Raw genomic sequence first — 15476 nt, 5'->3', positions numbered from 1 at the left:
TCCTCAAAAAAAGAGGTGTGTCACCCGTTAGCTAAAGTCTGACCCATTTCTGGTTCGCAACCTGACTGTTTTAACGGTTGGGGGGCTACTGGAAGATTCCCTGGCTTGACTTGGTACTGTGAAGAAATGAAACAGTAAGTTAAACATAATAGCCCTGACAAACTTTAACTCTTAAGTACCATGAAGCAGTTTAATTCACCCATATAAACATCAAGGACATTTTTGCATTGCGTTTGGTTTTCTTTAACATTATAGGCTAATTTACTGTAACATTACCAGAAAGTTTAGCATACCAAATGCTTCTTGTCAGATACAGTTGAAGTAAAAAAAAAAAACGTAACCTGGTAAAACTTAAAGTACAAATAATAATGTAATAAGATGTTTATTTGGAGGAAAAGACATTTCTTGCAGTTTTCCCAGTAAACTGATTTGGAATTAGGGTAGCCGGTAAATGTCACCAGAGTGACACCTCTGTAAGTTTTACATATCTCTGCTCTAACTCTCTCCCGGGAAATACTTTGTTGTTAATGCAACATGTCCATGATGCTACTGCCCCCTGCTGTGTCGGGGGGGGGGGAGTAGCTGCACACACAAGCTTCTGGTACAGTCTATGGTCCTGATGCTGCAAAGAAGACACGAAGGATCCCGTTCATGAAAATTTCAGTGTCTGTTTGAATGCATCATTTATGCAGCTCTTATTATTTTCATGAAGCCCGATGACGGGGGGTGAATGCAAGGCAAGCAGCTGAATAATGTAAGTTGAGTGCACTGTTTTATTTACTCAAACACAAGTGCCATGTTGTTAATTGTTTACAAGTGCAGTTTTCTTACTGTGGCGTGAAGTGCTGGCAGAAGAAAAGCAGCTTCCTCAATATTTCTATCAAAAAATACACACAATACAACCAAGGTCCAAAGTAATAAATACAAAGTCAGGCAGTGAATAATAAACTACTGTACAATGAGCTAAAAAAAAAAACACACAAAGCATGTGAGAGATTTGAGGAGGGAAAGAAGTCCATCTGTTGTAGTTTGTTCCTCTTCCTCACTCTCTCTCCCCAATCTGTGCGACATTCCCCGCTCTCCTCTCCTCTCCTCGAGTTTCAGTCTGCTTCGCTCCACCAAACAGGCTTCGACTGATGTGGTTCAGATCCCACCCTGCCGGGCTCTTGTGCTGCCAGCAGTTGGGGAGGGCCGAGGCGAGAGGTGGGAGGCCCGACTCCCTGTGCTCCCTCAGGTTGGCCCCCGGACGTGCTGGGGCGCAGATGAAGGGGAAGTGGCCGTGGAGAGCACGGGAGGTCGGGATGGGCTTAGGGAGGCAGCACGGGAGCAGGAAGGGGTAAGGCAGAGGCTGGACTGCTGTCAGGAAACGGAGAGAGAGAGTCACATCAATCGCAAAGTTCACAAGAGTTTGTACTCATGAGTTTGATGATGCCAATGGTGAAGAAGGTATTCAGATCCTTTATATAAGGAAAAATACTCCATTAAAAGTAAAACTCTACATTGAAAATGTACTTAAAATATTGAAAGTAAAAGTATTTAATGCAGAAAAAAGTACAGTAACTATTATACTGTATATTATATATCATTAGATTATTATTACTCATGCATTAATGCAAAAGCAGGGTGTACCAGTTAGTAGTAGTAGTTGTTGAGGTAGAGCTAATAATGAACTATTATCGGACTGCAACTAATGAGTGCAGTGAATGTGTTCTTTAGGGATTAATCTGCTGATTATTTTCTCCATTAATCTATGGATTGTTTGGTTTGTAAAAATTCTGAAAATAGTGAGAAATGCAGTCAGTGACACATTCACAATGCTTGTTTTGTCCAAACAACTGTCCAAACCTACCAACTTATAAAAAATTAATTACATTTATTAAAATAATCCAAAGGAAAAGCAGGAAATCCCTCTTCTCTTTGGAGAAGCTGGAACGATGAAATGTTTTGCTTGAACTACGACACAAACGATTAACAAAATAGTTTCCGATTAATTTTCTGTCAATCGATAGACTAATGCTTTCAGCCTGTTTTTGTACATTTTGTACGTTGTGTTTTGTGTGCAAAAATGTGTAAAGTAGGCTAAAGCTGTCAAATAATTGTAGTGGAGTAAAAAGTACAACATTTCCCTCTGAAATGTAGTGGAGTAGAACAAAAAACTACCTCAAATTTGTACTTAAATACACTACTAGAGTAAATGTACCACTTCATGATGCCTACTGAGACATGTGTGGAAACAGGAGCTCACATACATATTAATTTACCTATAATCAAACATTAATGTAACAAAACCTTTTTCCAGAATTAACTTGAAGCATTGAATGGGCCTTAAATCAGATTAAAGTCCTTCACAGCTAAATGAAAACTGTCTTTTTCACCTTGGTAGCTGATGTTGTATAATATATTTGACGGTTTTATGGAAAAGTAATACAAAAAAAAAAAAATGCATGAAAGTTGTGTGACAACAAAAAAAAGTTCACCTACTAGCTTTTTCTGGAGCTTGAAACTGAGCTGTCTTCCTGGCAACTGAACAAACTATGCAGAATAAGATTGTGAAAGCTTTGGAAAAGACAAGTAAGAGGGCTTAAGCTGATGATACACAGAGCAACTTTTAGTGCAATCGTGCTGGGCAACGTTGTCGTCAATAGTAATGAGTAAAGATTACTACCGTAATCCCCTTCCCCCACCACTCCGCCACCAGCCCCGCACCGCCGCTATCCGTTCAAAACATAGTCGGACTTGCCACTAGCAACATTGCCCAGCAACATTGCTCAAAAAGTTGCCCTGTGTATCATCAGCTTTAATGTTGATGTTGAGATGTTTTTGTCATTTGATGTGTTTTCATATCAAAATTCTTTTGCTTTTATTAAATCAGAAGCTGTACTACTTAATGGATTAGGTACCAATCAATAAGTCAATACATTCTGAATAATAAACCTGCAGCATTATGGTTTTCAAGCTGCAAAGAGCTTATTTTTTGGTGTTGACTCTTGGAAAATACCACAGTTTCATCCCAGATGCTTGAATTTATTAATTTTCCTTTTTTATAAACCCCAGAATTTGTCTTCAAGGTCAAGTATGAACTCCATACTTGTATTACTTTCCATCGCACCTTGAAATAGAAGAAATTGTACAAGTGAGACACAGTAGAAAAGTAGTTTCCTTGTGACTTGAACAAAAAGAAACTTTATCACTTACAAGCATTCAAGTGTGACTTATGTGGTGTCAAACTGAGTGAATTTGAGATTGGGTGGAAAAGTGAAAAGTCATTGTTTGCTTCTTTGTGTTCTTCCTATATTTTAACAGCAGTGCAAAAAGTATTCTGATATTGGTCCAGCCAATACTGCAGTTATTACCTTTACCCAATACTTAATCAAGAAGCCTGAAGGATACCAACAATGCATTGCTCCTACAACAAGAATTTCCTGCTATACCATATTCCTCTGTGCCACAGAGCTCCATTGTCCAAAAACACATTAATGAGCCACACTGTTGCACTGGGTGACACGTTCCTTCATTACCAGGAACCCAAACACAACCTCCTGCTACTGTAAATACCCACTAGAACACCAAACGTGTATCAAGCCGTGGAGGAAAATAGTCCACAACAACACAAATTATTCCCTTTTGGGTGACGTGTCCAGTTCTTTTTTTTTTTAGGTAATTACTGAACCGTTTTTAAAAACATGTTGGCCTATGAATGTGTGTATGCAGGTTTGTGTGTGTGTGTGTGTGTGTGTGTGTGTGTGTGTGTGTGTGTGTGTGTGTGTGTGCATAAAAATTCAATTAAAAGCAGAGTCCCAATTAGACGCCTGTGTGGGTTTTATAGAAGTCTTTTGGATGTATAAAACCCCAGAAAGCCCACCGGGTCGCCAAATTTTTATACAAGTAATATTCATACTGGTTGAAAAAAAAAACTAGTTCTTTATACATACATATATATATGTATATATATATACATGTATATGTAATAATAAATGTATAATATGTATGTTTATATGTATGAATCCCATTGTACACCTCTTTGACACTGTATTTTCTCTTTTTCCTTGTAAAGCACTGTGCACTCTCTGGTTTTATTAATATATATAAACCTTCCTAGTCTTCTTATTATTATTAAATGAAACTATGTATTTATGACCCATTTTTAAGGTTGAAAACTTCTGTAGGACTGACAGAAGAAAGTTATAAGAGACGACCTAACGCATCGTTGCTTTTGGTATTTTCATGGAATTTCTTGGCAATAGGAAAAATATAGACCATATAACACCATATCCTGTACCTGCTGTACAGGGGAATCACTGATGGGTGTGCTCTTACCTCTGTCCATCAATGACCCTGCTCCCCCACACAGAGGAAGACCACTCTCAGCGGGGAGGAGAGGAAAGGGGAGAGGGCAGCTCTGTACCAGCTGGAGAGCGGACGGATGGAGGATGAGATGGAGGAAGGATGGTTGAAATGGGAACATGGATCTTTCAATACAACACTGTTTGGCGCTTTGTGCACAAACCATTAAGAACGCCAGGTGAAGTTTTGGATCTATTACTGATTTGATTGGTTACACATAACGTAGCTCAAAGTGTAGTTGAGAGGAGGAAGAAAAGAAGCCCTCTGGATGGTTGAGACATTAATCAACTCAAAAGCAGGAAGGTGTTCCTGATAGTTTGTACACTAGTGGCCCCATTTAAAATTTAAATATGTTAGAAACTTAATTACAACACATGATATTAAGAGTTTTATTCCATACTGGGATCTCCAATTTTGAAAACTAACAGTACATTTTTAAATAGACTGCACTTTTACAGCACCGACAAAGCGCATAATCCCTAGTCTTACAGAATTAATCACATAATTAAACAAAGTATGGCGCTTTCCAAAGAATAGGGAGGTAACCTAAGCCCTTGGTTTGCCTGTGAATGTGATATAACTTGAACACACAGACTCCCCTCTACATTAGAGGATCAGTCAGTTAGTCAATTTCATATTAAATGATAAAGTTTTTTGTAATGATTTCTATTCAAGTCAGCCAGTTTTATATTAAATGATAAAGTGAATGGAATTGTTTCAATTAAAGTCGCTCCATTTTAAAATATTAAATAATACAGTTTTTGGAATAAAACTCTTCTTAAAGGACTACACCGATGTTTTGGAAAACTGATCAAACTGCAAGGGGTCGGCATTAAAAAAATTAGAAAACTTCAGGTATCTCCCAGAGACGAAAGAGACGTTACATCATGAAATCATTGTTTAAATCGTTTTATATAAAAAGTAAAGTAAAGTTTTCCCAGCAGTGAAGTCCTTTAAGATGTAATATGAGATGTAAAGACGTGGTGATGACCTGGGGGCCAGGTGTTGGGGGGTGTCCTGGATAGTTGACCAGGATGAGTTTGCTGAAGTTGAACTTGTAGGTGAATCTTTTCCCTTTGGTCTTGTGCAGGATGCGTTTGTTGTAGTAGTATCTGGAAGTAAAATGTTTTCTGTGTCAAACTGCACTTTACACTACTCCCACTGTGTGTGTTTATGCTGTCTATGGTATGCACTCATGCTCCTGTAGGGCACTTTAGATAAAAGTGCTTACCAAATGGCATCTGTGGCCATTTTTGGTTTAAAATTTTAATTTGACAGCATATGTTGGCGAGGAGTACATTTTATTTACAGCATCAGCCTGAGGCAGAAACTGCACAGAGAAGGAGGGTTACTCACATTCAAGAACGCAACCCAAGGTGGTTATTTGTGTGCGGTTATGTGTCAGTATGAATATGTTGACTTTACTCGTGCATTTTGTACTACCTGAGCGCCCGGCTGAGCTTGTCATAATTCATGTGTGGTTTGCCCTTCCTCTCCCCCCACAGCCTGGCAAGCCTCTCGGGGTCCCGGATGACAAACTCGCCCCACTCCCCTCCCCAGCCGATGGCTCCGCCCTCGCCCCGCCCCAGCAGCTCCAGCAGGAAGTGCCAAAGCTGGACCTGTCTGGAGCCGGGGGACCAGGCTGGTTTGTAGGCCCAGTCAGGGAACAGCACTGCTGGAGAGACGAAAGGAAGTCGGGAAATCACTGACATGCAACTTATTTTCTCATAGGGTTCAGTTCAGTGATTCTCATAATGGAGGGGCATGGATATTGAACAGACCTAAAGCTGCATGAATGTGATTCATGTGGTGGCATAAACAAAACAAGGGGGCCTCTGATGCTAGCAAGGCTATTTTGCTAATTTTATTAATGATTGATAAAAACAGAATCCACTTTTGCTGGAGTCAGGGGCTTGAACATTTTTGGACTTCTAAGACAGAAAACATTTAAGTACTTTCTTGCTGACAGTTATATGAGAAGGTTGTTACCACTGTCATGTCTTTACTGAGCAACCATGATGAAGATGTAACCTGTTAGTGAGCTTTCGGCAGAGCCAGGCTAGTTATTTCCCCCTGTTTCCAGTCTTTATGCTAAGCTAAGCTAACCAGCTGCTTGTTGTAGCTTCAAATTAACTGTACAGATATGAGAGGTAGAATTCTTCTCATCTACTGTAACTCTCACCAAGTAAGTGAAGAAGCGTCTCTCCCAAAATATTGAGTACTTTTGGGGGATATTTTATACCATGTAACAAAGGTCCACCATCAGATTCTAACCGGGGACATTACAGTTCATAGTCAGCGCCTTGAACCCCTACACCACTAGGGTACCCCAGTGTTATGGCATTTTCACAATTATGATTCACACTGACTGATCCAAGAGTGGGTCTTTCCATTGTTTGGTGGGTGGTTTGTTTAGTTGAATGAACCATATTTTACATCGTGCAATATCTGATTTGAATATACCTAATGTTTAGGAATTTGTGCACGTTGCTGGTATTTTTACTTCCAGTTAAAAACTGAAAACTACATCATACAGTTTTTCCTCATGTCTGATATAATTTTGATACATATTGAATGACATGTCATGACTTTGATCAAGACAAGTACATTTTCTAAGTCTGATCTAAATCGTTTTCTCTCCGTGTTCATGACACTTCTTTTTGCCAGGATAATCTTTCTAAGTTCATGTAATTTCTCCACTCTAAACACACATACATAACTTGCTAACACACAATATGTATGTACAATGTGTATATTTTTATATGTGCCTTGTTAGGGTTGGACAATATGGCCAAAAATGTTATGATAAAAAGTTTCATATCTTTCGATAATGATTATTATCACAATAAGTATCAAATAGTTTTTTCTTTCAAGTTTAAAGGCTGATTTTTGCTCTTGAGTGAAAGTTAAAGAAACCTGATGGTTAATTGTGGTTTAAACTTTTCTTTATGGTCAACACTTGATGCCAAACAGTGGATCACATCACAAATCTGAGATAGAACATACAAAATATTTATGATAAAATCTTTGTCAACAAATATCTTTAAGTAAAATTAAGTAAAACCTTTTTCAGTCTTTTTCCTCAACAGAATAAACATCTTAATAAGAAAAATGAAGAAAAATTATATTGCGATAATTATTGTTATTGTTTTATTGTCCAGCCCTATGCCTTGTGTTTAGAGTGCATGGAGAAATTAAAACTCACCTGGAAGAAACCATGAATGCTTTTAGTCCTATTTAGAACATGGGGTAGTGCAGTCCAGCTGAAATGACTATTACAACAACAAACAAAAAGTACCCTAAAACTAAAAGCCCCTTTTACACCCAGATTCCATTTTACTGGTTACACATTTTCACAAATAAACACGGGTTTTTATAGTTATGTTCTTTGGATGTGTAAAACCTCGTAAAGCTTGACCAAACAACAACAAATGTTTAAACTTTTGTCAACATAGATCGGTTCATTTACAGAAACCATGAGAAACTATTTATTTAGGTTTACTGGCATTGTGAAGAAAAGAGACGAAAAAACGGTCTAACAGTCCACCGATCAAAAGAATCAAAACGGTTTTTCATGAAAACTAATCCAAGTTGAAGTATGGTAATCTTAGGCTTTCATTCTATCTAAGGTACTCTCCTGGTATTTGGATACAGGCTTTCTCTCTGCATAAGGTTGGCCTAGATGCGCTGTCTCTCCGAGCTAGATCAAATTGCAGATTCGTAATTGATATGTTATTCAAAAGCAACATTTTTATACAAGTAATATTCATACTGGTTTAAATAAACAATTTGATAGTATTTCCCATCTTTGCTGAGCAAGAGTTTTGTGCAAAATGAATTAACCAAAATATAGGCAGGGTGAGTTCAGAGGTTGAAGCCAATAAAATGCTTATTAATTGAAGTTTTACAGTAACTTGATCCTGGCAAACCCCTTTTTTCACCTGTTCAAAGTCATAAACAAAGGAAAGAAAACAATTTACATCATACTTAGGAAATGGATCACCAGAATTTTTATTTTTCTCACATGCCTCTCAGGAATTCCGTAAGAGTGTCCCCATCAGAGTTCACTCTGAAGAAAACATGTTTTATGTCGAAACAGTAGCAACTTATTCAACATCCCCTAATATAACCGTGTGCTCCAGATCTCATTATTCCAGATCTTCAGTTGTCCTGACTTAAGCTTCAAGTAGGCTTCGATTCTTTGTTTGTGCATTTGTTCATCAATTTCTTAATTAGTTTGTACAACAGTGTATCACAAATGACTGTTTATTCAATGAGGACAAAATATGGGGGGAAAAAAACATTTCACCACTCATAATTAGCAATTAACGCGTTTTTTGAAGCGGAGAAGTTGGTAAATAGTTTCAACAAGACGTGCCGTGCAAAACTTTATCTAGGGCCAGAGAGGACATACAGAGAGCATGTGTTATTATTTCTTTCATTATCTATTTTTTTTTTTGTGATCGTGAAGATTTGTTTTTCTGTGAGCACAAACTAATTACTCCTTCATTATGAGAACACAATTTCAGGCTCATTATGTTGAGTTAACAACATGGCTATTGCAAAGTTTTAAGTTTCTCACAGCAAAACAGATGTCTGCAAATTCTTCAGTTAGACGTGACTTTACAAAGAAAGTTTATGGAGTGTGTGCCCCTCGTACACTGTTTCTGTGTTCCTATTTGTTATGTTAATTGAGTATCAAGAGAAACAGCTTTCTTGTGAGAAGGAACAAAACAACCTTATTTTGTGATCACAAGAAATTTAACTGGCTGCGATTGAGCTAAAGGGGGCATTAAATCTCACAGGTCAAAACAGGCCAAACTTACAATATTTGTTGGTGATTGGTCAAGAGCGGGACTGCATCATTTGCCAGGGATGAGGGGTTGACTGTTGCTGTTGTTTTTCAAGATTTTTCCTCTATTTTTATCATGCTCCTGCGCTACAGGCAGAGCCACACTGGAACGAATGAATGTATAATATAACTCATACATAAAAATGAAAAGATCTCCCAGCACACATGACAGCCCACACACATGTAAATTAAAACAAAGACACACACACACACACACAGACACACACTTACTTCTACTCCAGTAAGGCGATGAAAGGTGTCCGACCGAAGAGCTGCTCTGCATCTGAGAACAAAATAAGAACAGATAAAACTGCTCAGTATCTTCATCACTGGACTGATGTTAGAGAGCCGTGAAAAGCTGGGGGGGGGGGGGGGGGGGGGGGGGGGGGGGGTTCTAAAAGAAATATTAATTAGCTGTCACGTGGTGTTAAATCAGCCATCACAACAAAGCACAGATCACAGCAGCTTCTGCTCTCAGTATCACTTCTACAATTCAATCGTCTTCACACACATTAATGTAATGACAAATCTAAACAAAGACTCCAGAGAGATTGCATCAATATAAATATAACTGTCAGTAAATATAAGGTTTATAGAACTCTGTCAGTTCATAATGTGCTTGAAATTACATTTACTAATTCAATAGCTGATTTGTGATTGGAGCAAATCAGATTCTTAAACAGTAATGTAAATGTATGAAAGCATCATTTTCCCTGCCGACACTGGTTAGTATTTTCTATATTTGTTCTGCAATTTCTATAAACATACACATAGTCCACCCACAGACATAATGACCTTCTTGGGTGATTCGGAGCGGAGAGAGACACCCACCATCTTTCACTGGAAGGCTGAAAACTCATCTCTTAAAGGAGTACTTCACATAACCCTTTTCTCCCACTGGATGATGTCTCCCCTCCTTTGAGCCCTCTTCCACGAGCTGTAATATACTCTTATCTCGGCGAGAACAAGTAAAAAAAAAAAAAAAAGATTTCTCCCCATAGCTCTTATTTTATTTCCGTTTCCCATGCAGCCCTGCACTCACACATGATCACTGCAGGGTCACAAGGACATTATGAGGAAACCGAGCTGAGCCAAAGACATTTTTATGACAGCATTTTGACAAAAACCAGGTTCCAAAATATTGTGCTTTCAAAAGACATTAACAAAAAGCAAAAGTAATGCAAACAAATAAGAGTAAAATGTAATGTTTCCTCTGCAATTGCTTGCAAACTTTGGCTCTGATATTTCTATTGCTCACTTTGTATTTGATATTTTGTTACTACTACAAAACTACAAATTAAAGGTTTTTTCCAGTGGGTAAGATCATCAGCCAAGTGCCTAAACATGCAACTCTAAATCCGCCAACAATGTAATGATGGCCAGAATTACACTGGATGCTACAATCAAAACTAATAAGCCAAAATCAGTCAAACACAAAAGGCAGACAGAGAGGCGGTTTTTAGATAAAGTAGAATTCATTTAACTGATCACTTAGAAGAATTCACTCATCTCGTTTACAAAGAGGGAGCTAATTAAAGACTCCTGTGTAAGTGTAATAATAATTCAATTGGTCCTGTTACCTTGATTGGAGCAGGAGTGGAAAATAGCTTCGTTAGATGAATGACAATGTCTGTCTGCCGGCCCCGCTTCAAGTCTGGGAGGACTGAAAGGTGGATGGACCGAATCTTAAACCTTCTATCTCATCTCACCCCCAACCACACACACACACACACACACACACACACACTTCCACCTCCCCTCTCTCTCCTACAACATCCCTCCCTCTCTCCCCCATCCCAGAATTAGGGACACTAATTCTGGGTAAAAAAAAAAAAATATTAAGTTGATTATTTTGATGCCCTTTGAGAAAAGTACTGGACTACATATAAAAAAGGCTTCTCAACTCTCAAACTAACAAAGCTTCAAGAAAGGTCCTCCTGAAAATTGTTTTCTTGGAAGTTGTGATTAACCATTCTGTGGATTAATCAATTAGTTGAATTTTGAACAACAGGGCACTTTACTAACTAATAAAAAAATCGGCACATTAATTGGCATACAAAATTGTTGCTAATTTATTTTCCATCAACTGACTAATTGATGAGTCCTCTTGTTTCAGCACCATTTGTCCTTGTAAGTAAAAATGTAAAACAGCTTTTCAGATATGATGATTTGCTGCTTTTTTATTTGTTTTATATCACTGTAAATGGAATATTGCTGTGTATATTTCTTTTAACTGCTGGTAGGAAAAAGCATTCAACTTATTGATATCAACGTTGACTCTCGAAATTATGCAGGATGAATTCTTCGCTTTTTATTGACTAAACAATGAATCAATTCAGAGAAGAAACTGTTGAGAGACTAATTTAGAAACCTCAGTTGCAGCCCTATACAGGATGCTCACTAGGAGTTGTTTGAGGGGATGAGTCTAGGTCAACTTCTGATATTACCCAGGTGAGTGCAAAAAGGGCAACAGTAAAATAGGCTTAGATTACCATCATTACAAGTGAGAGTATAAAGGGTCACACCTGAAGTGAAGCACAGGGATAAAGGGAAAAAAATAAGATGGGAGGAAATAAGTGAAGGTACTATAATTCGCTCAGGATTGAGTGTATTACAGTGAGCCGAGGGGGAAGGTATGACTGAGCGGCTTGAAGGTGACTGGAGTTTTTGTCCTTGTTGAATCAAATAGGTGATGAACTCAATACCAGAGCCACACTCCACTACAGCTGCTTTTCACTCGACAGGCGTGACCTTGGGACAAGGTCAGCAGGCTGTAATAGCTCTGCCGCACAGGCTGTTAGAGGAGGAGGCAGCGGTGGCACATTTTGCTCGAGCAGACGTCCTACTAGTGGTGCCTCAGGTCTCAAGAACTTTTCTCACTCCAGTGAAACTGAGGGTGAATTACAGCCAACACCACCAGAGGTAACATTACAGAGCAGACAGACGAAAATCATATCACGTATATATCTGATTTTGCAGAGCATTTAATGCCCCATTAAATCTTCTGCGGCAGGGACATGCTTTTAATCGTTCTAATTATTTAAACTCAAAATATTTTACATTCAAAAAGTAGCTTTTTTGTTCAGACATTTAAATTAGCCTAATAGTTTGACATCTTGAGGAATATGCATATTCACTTTGAGTTAGATATGAATAATATCTATACAGTAAATATGAAGCAGCTGTAAGTGGATTAGCTGTGATTTGGTTTTCAGAAGACGTACAGAGAAGCTCCAAGCAGAAATCCATTTAGACTTATGATAGACATGTATCCCTATACATTCCCTCCCATAACACACACACACACACACACACACACACACACACACACACACACACTTATCGTCCCTCAGATGTGATAGCTGACACCGGAGGCTTTTAATTCCAGTGTAAATACAAATACTCTCCCAGACAGCTATCAATTATGCATGCCGCTAATTGAGTTGAATGTTGTGCTTTTAGCAGCCAAGGGATCCTGGGTCACATGCAAAAAGCCTGAAACCAAACGCATGCACTCTCACACACACACACACACACACACACACACACACACACACACACACACATATATATTTGCACTTGTAAGGATTTATATCATGCATTCCCTAGCCTCTAACTTTAACCTTAATTGAGCGTAGCAGTGATTCAGTTTTTAGCCCATCTACTACACACGAAGAATATTTTATATAACTGATGAAGATTTTGCAAACCAAGCTGTAGTGTTTCAGTGCTGTGGGCGGCCACTGGTTGACATTAATTTCCATTTGGTGTGAAAATCAATTGGCAGACTCCTGGAACTTAGAGTAACGTAATCCATCAAAGCAAATGTTCAGGCTGCATTCATTTTTCTTAGCTATATTATTGTTATGAGATATCAGTGTAGATACTGCACTTAAACTGCATTACCATGTAACAATACAGGAATCTTCATTGTGATGGATTACTAAAATCAGTAGTTTCAAATATAATAATATACAGCATGCTCTGCATGGTCAGCTAAAATGTGCAAAAACACTGTTGTGATCCTTTAACTATCACAAGTCCAGCTCTTAACATAAACCTAATTTTAATCCAAAGATCAAGTTTTGAAGCTTGGTTCATTTCAAAGGGGAGAAAAATGTGCCTACCAGCACTAATTAACACAAATAGAAATGTAATAAAATAAGAATTTGGGGTTTTAGTGGCAGTTATGTTAGTACACAGGTCCAGGTCATTCAGGTCACTTACTTCCAAATATTTCTATTATAAGTATTCTTCACTCACCTTTTATTTTCAGCTATGATACACTATTACCTGCCTAAAAAGGTGGAAGAAGATGATATCAGACATTTCCACCCAAACGTCTGAATTTTACAGTTAGATTCTGAATCTAGTGAAAGTTGTGGTGTTGTTTTCTTATGTTGCCATGGAGACACCACTGCACAAGCTTTTGAGCGTTAACCACATTAATGTATAACTAAGGATGTTATTACCTTTATTATCAATTGTTTGGTCACCCATATTTAATGTTACAAAGGAATACTTGTTTACACTTGTTTTGGACTTCACATCAATTTTGGCTTCAAAGTTGAGCTTTACAGTTCGTTCTTGACAAAACAACCACCACTCAAGGTCCACTTACATGCCTGTTCTGGAGCTTCCTTTCTCAGCAGATGCTCAGTCATAAAGTTGTTGTCAAGGTTTGACAAGTTACGTGACAACTGAGCAAACTGTGCTGATGAAGACCGTGTGGCGCTGCTGAAAGCTCCAGAATGTGGACCTTGTGTGGAGATGGTTTTGTCAGTTTTCCTGTGCTCCAACCCTCAAACGGCCCTTTGCAAATGTTTGCCGGTCTTCTCGGCTTTCCAAATATGCTCCCAGTCTCAGCCACCAAAACTCAAACTGGTCTTCTCCAAGATAGAAGTACAGGAGGACACACACAATCAAAACACTGCTGCTGCTGCTGCTGACACACTCAACACAGACAACAAAGGAAGAGGCCCCACACAGAGTATAAAAGCTGACAGTTTGGAAATTGAGCCTTCGGACTGATGGAATCGCCCAAGCAGCATCCAGAACCAGATGATAGAAAGAGAGATTTAAACAAACAGGCTGAATATTGAGGAGAGCGGCGTTGTCAGGGGAATATTACTGTAAAGATGTAATATAAACACAGGATTGTGAGAAGAAGAAACCCCTCTTCTCTGCCTTATTTATTCTGCGGCGTTTCTGTGCCAGATATTAGCCCAGTCTATCACCAGAAGAAGCTGTGAAAGGGGGAAAAAACAAATATAATGAAGGACTTCTGCCTGGGTATAATAAAACTTCACATTCCCTGAGGGGCAATTTAGGTAGCGGCACACAAAAAACGGGCCTGGAGACGGGAATTTGCTTTCAACCAAGATTGTCATCCTCTTTTTTTTCCCTCTCATCTCCTTCAGTGAGCGGCATTATCTCCTCTGTGACGAACTGTGTGCGTGTTTGTGTGTGGATAGAGGATGAGGAGGATGGTGGGGGTTAAGTCTGGATTTGATCCCCACTAAAAGGACTGTTTGTTTTACAGCTGACGACCCCGGAGCTTAATCCGGTGCTTAGCTGCCTGCTCAATCTCTCCTTCGTCTCCCTGCATCCTCTCATCCTCCCTGCCTCGCTCTCTCTTTCCCCTTCATCTCTCTCTTTCTCACTCACTCAATCATATCATCCTCTCACAGCGAGTTAACCCCCACCTCAACACCACCACTCCATCATCCTCCTCTCTACATCCCTCCATCCCTTGTCATCTCCTTATTTCTCTTCTCTTTCTTTGCGTGCAACGCCAGGAGCGGTTGTTCGCGATTTAACTGGATCCATCAGGTTGTGTGTTATGCGTAAAATTAAGCGGTGTTACATCATACAGTACAGTGTGTGTGTGTGTGTGTGTAGGAGGATGGGAAAGAGTGTAGAGTGATGGTTTCAGGCCCTGAAATGTGTGCATGTATGTGTGTTAGGGCCACCAAATGTGTGTGTGTGTGTGTGTGTGTGTGTGTGTGTGTGTATTTATGTGTGTGAGACAGGAGGACAATAGTGAGAGTGTATGTTAAACAGGATGATGGTGTTGCAGCAGATGAGGGTCATGCTCCGGGACTTAAGGGTCAAATCCTGTTAGAAGTAAGAGGGATCAAGGCTTTAACAAGGCACTGCCTTTTTTACTGCTGCAATATTCACTGACACTGTGCAAGAGGATCTCTGTGAGTGCATGTGAGAGACATTCGGGGTGTGCGTGTGTGTGTTTGTGTGTGTAATAACAGATTAGTTTGATTTG

General features: G+C 39.1%; 1 protein-coding gene across 1 annotated transcript; it reads right to left on the bottom strand.

The window, feature by feature from the left end:
- Nucleotides 1-434: 434 nt before the first annotated feature.
- On the bottom strand, nucleotides 435-10792 carry LOC123986197 (ETS domain-containing transcription factor ERF-like). The gene is made up of 7 exons (XM_046074327.1): nucleotides 10777-10792; nucleotides 9428-9479; nucleotides 5788-6019; nucleotides 5336-5456; nucleotides 4318-4408; nucleotides 2482-2532; nucleotides 435-1356 (listed from the first exon to the last, which is right to left on the bottom strand). Exons 2-7 carry the CDS (start codon nucleotides 9477-9479, stop codon nucleotides 1043-1045), a joined length of 861 nt encoding a protein of 286 aa, XP_045930283.1. The 5' UTR covers nucleotides 10777-10792; the 3' UTR covers nucleotides 435-1042.
- Between the last annotated feature and the right edge of the window lie 4684 nt (nucleotides 10793-15476).

This window comes from Micropterus dolomieu, linkage group LG17 (assembly GCF_021292245.1).
Source record: "Micropterus dolomieu isolate WLL.071019.BEF.003 ecotype Adirondacks linkage group LG17, ASM2129224v1, whole genome shotgun sequence".
Lineage (NCBI taxonomy): Eukaryota > Metazoa > Chordata > Actinopteri > Centrarchiformes > Centrarchidae > Micropterus > Micropterus dolomieu.
The sequence above is the reverse complement of the archived record's forward strand: the minus strand, read 5'-3'. Positions and strand labels throughout refer to the sequence as shown.

Excerpts from the sequence above, each read along its gene's own strand:
- LOC123986197 (XM_046074327.1), bottom strand. The coding sequence starts at position 9,479 with ATGCAGAGCAGCTCTTCGGTCGGACACCTTTCATCGCCTTACTGGAGT. Across the intron at positions 2,533-4,317 it reads AGGGTCATTGATGGACAGAG|TTTGTTCAGTTGCCAGGAAG; the intron begins GTAAGAGCACAC and ends TATTCTGCATAG. Across the intron at positions 1,357-2,481 it reads TCAAGCTCCAGAAAAAGCTA|CAGTCCAGCCTCTGCCTTAC; the intron begins GTAGGTGAACTT and ends GTTTCCTGACAG.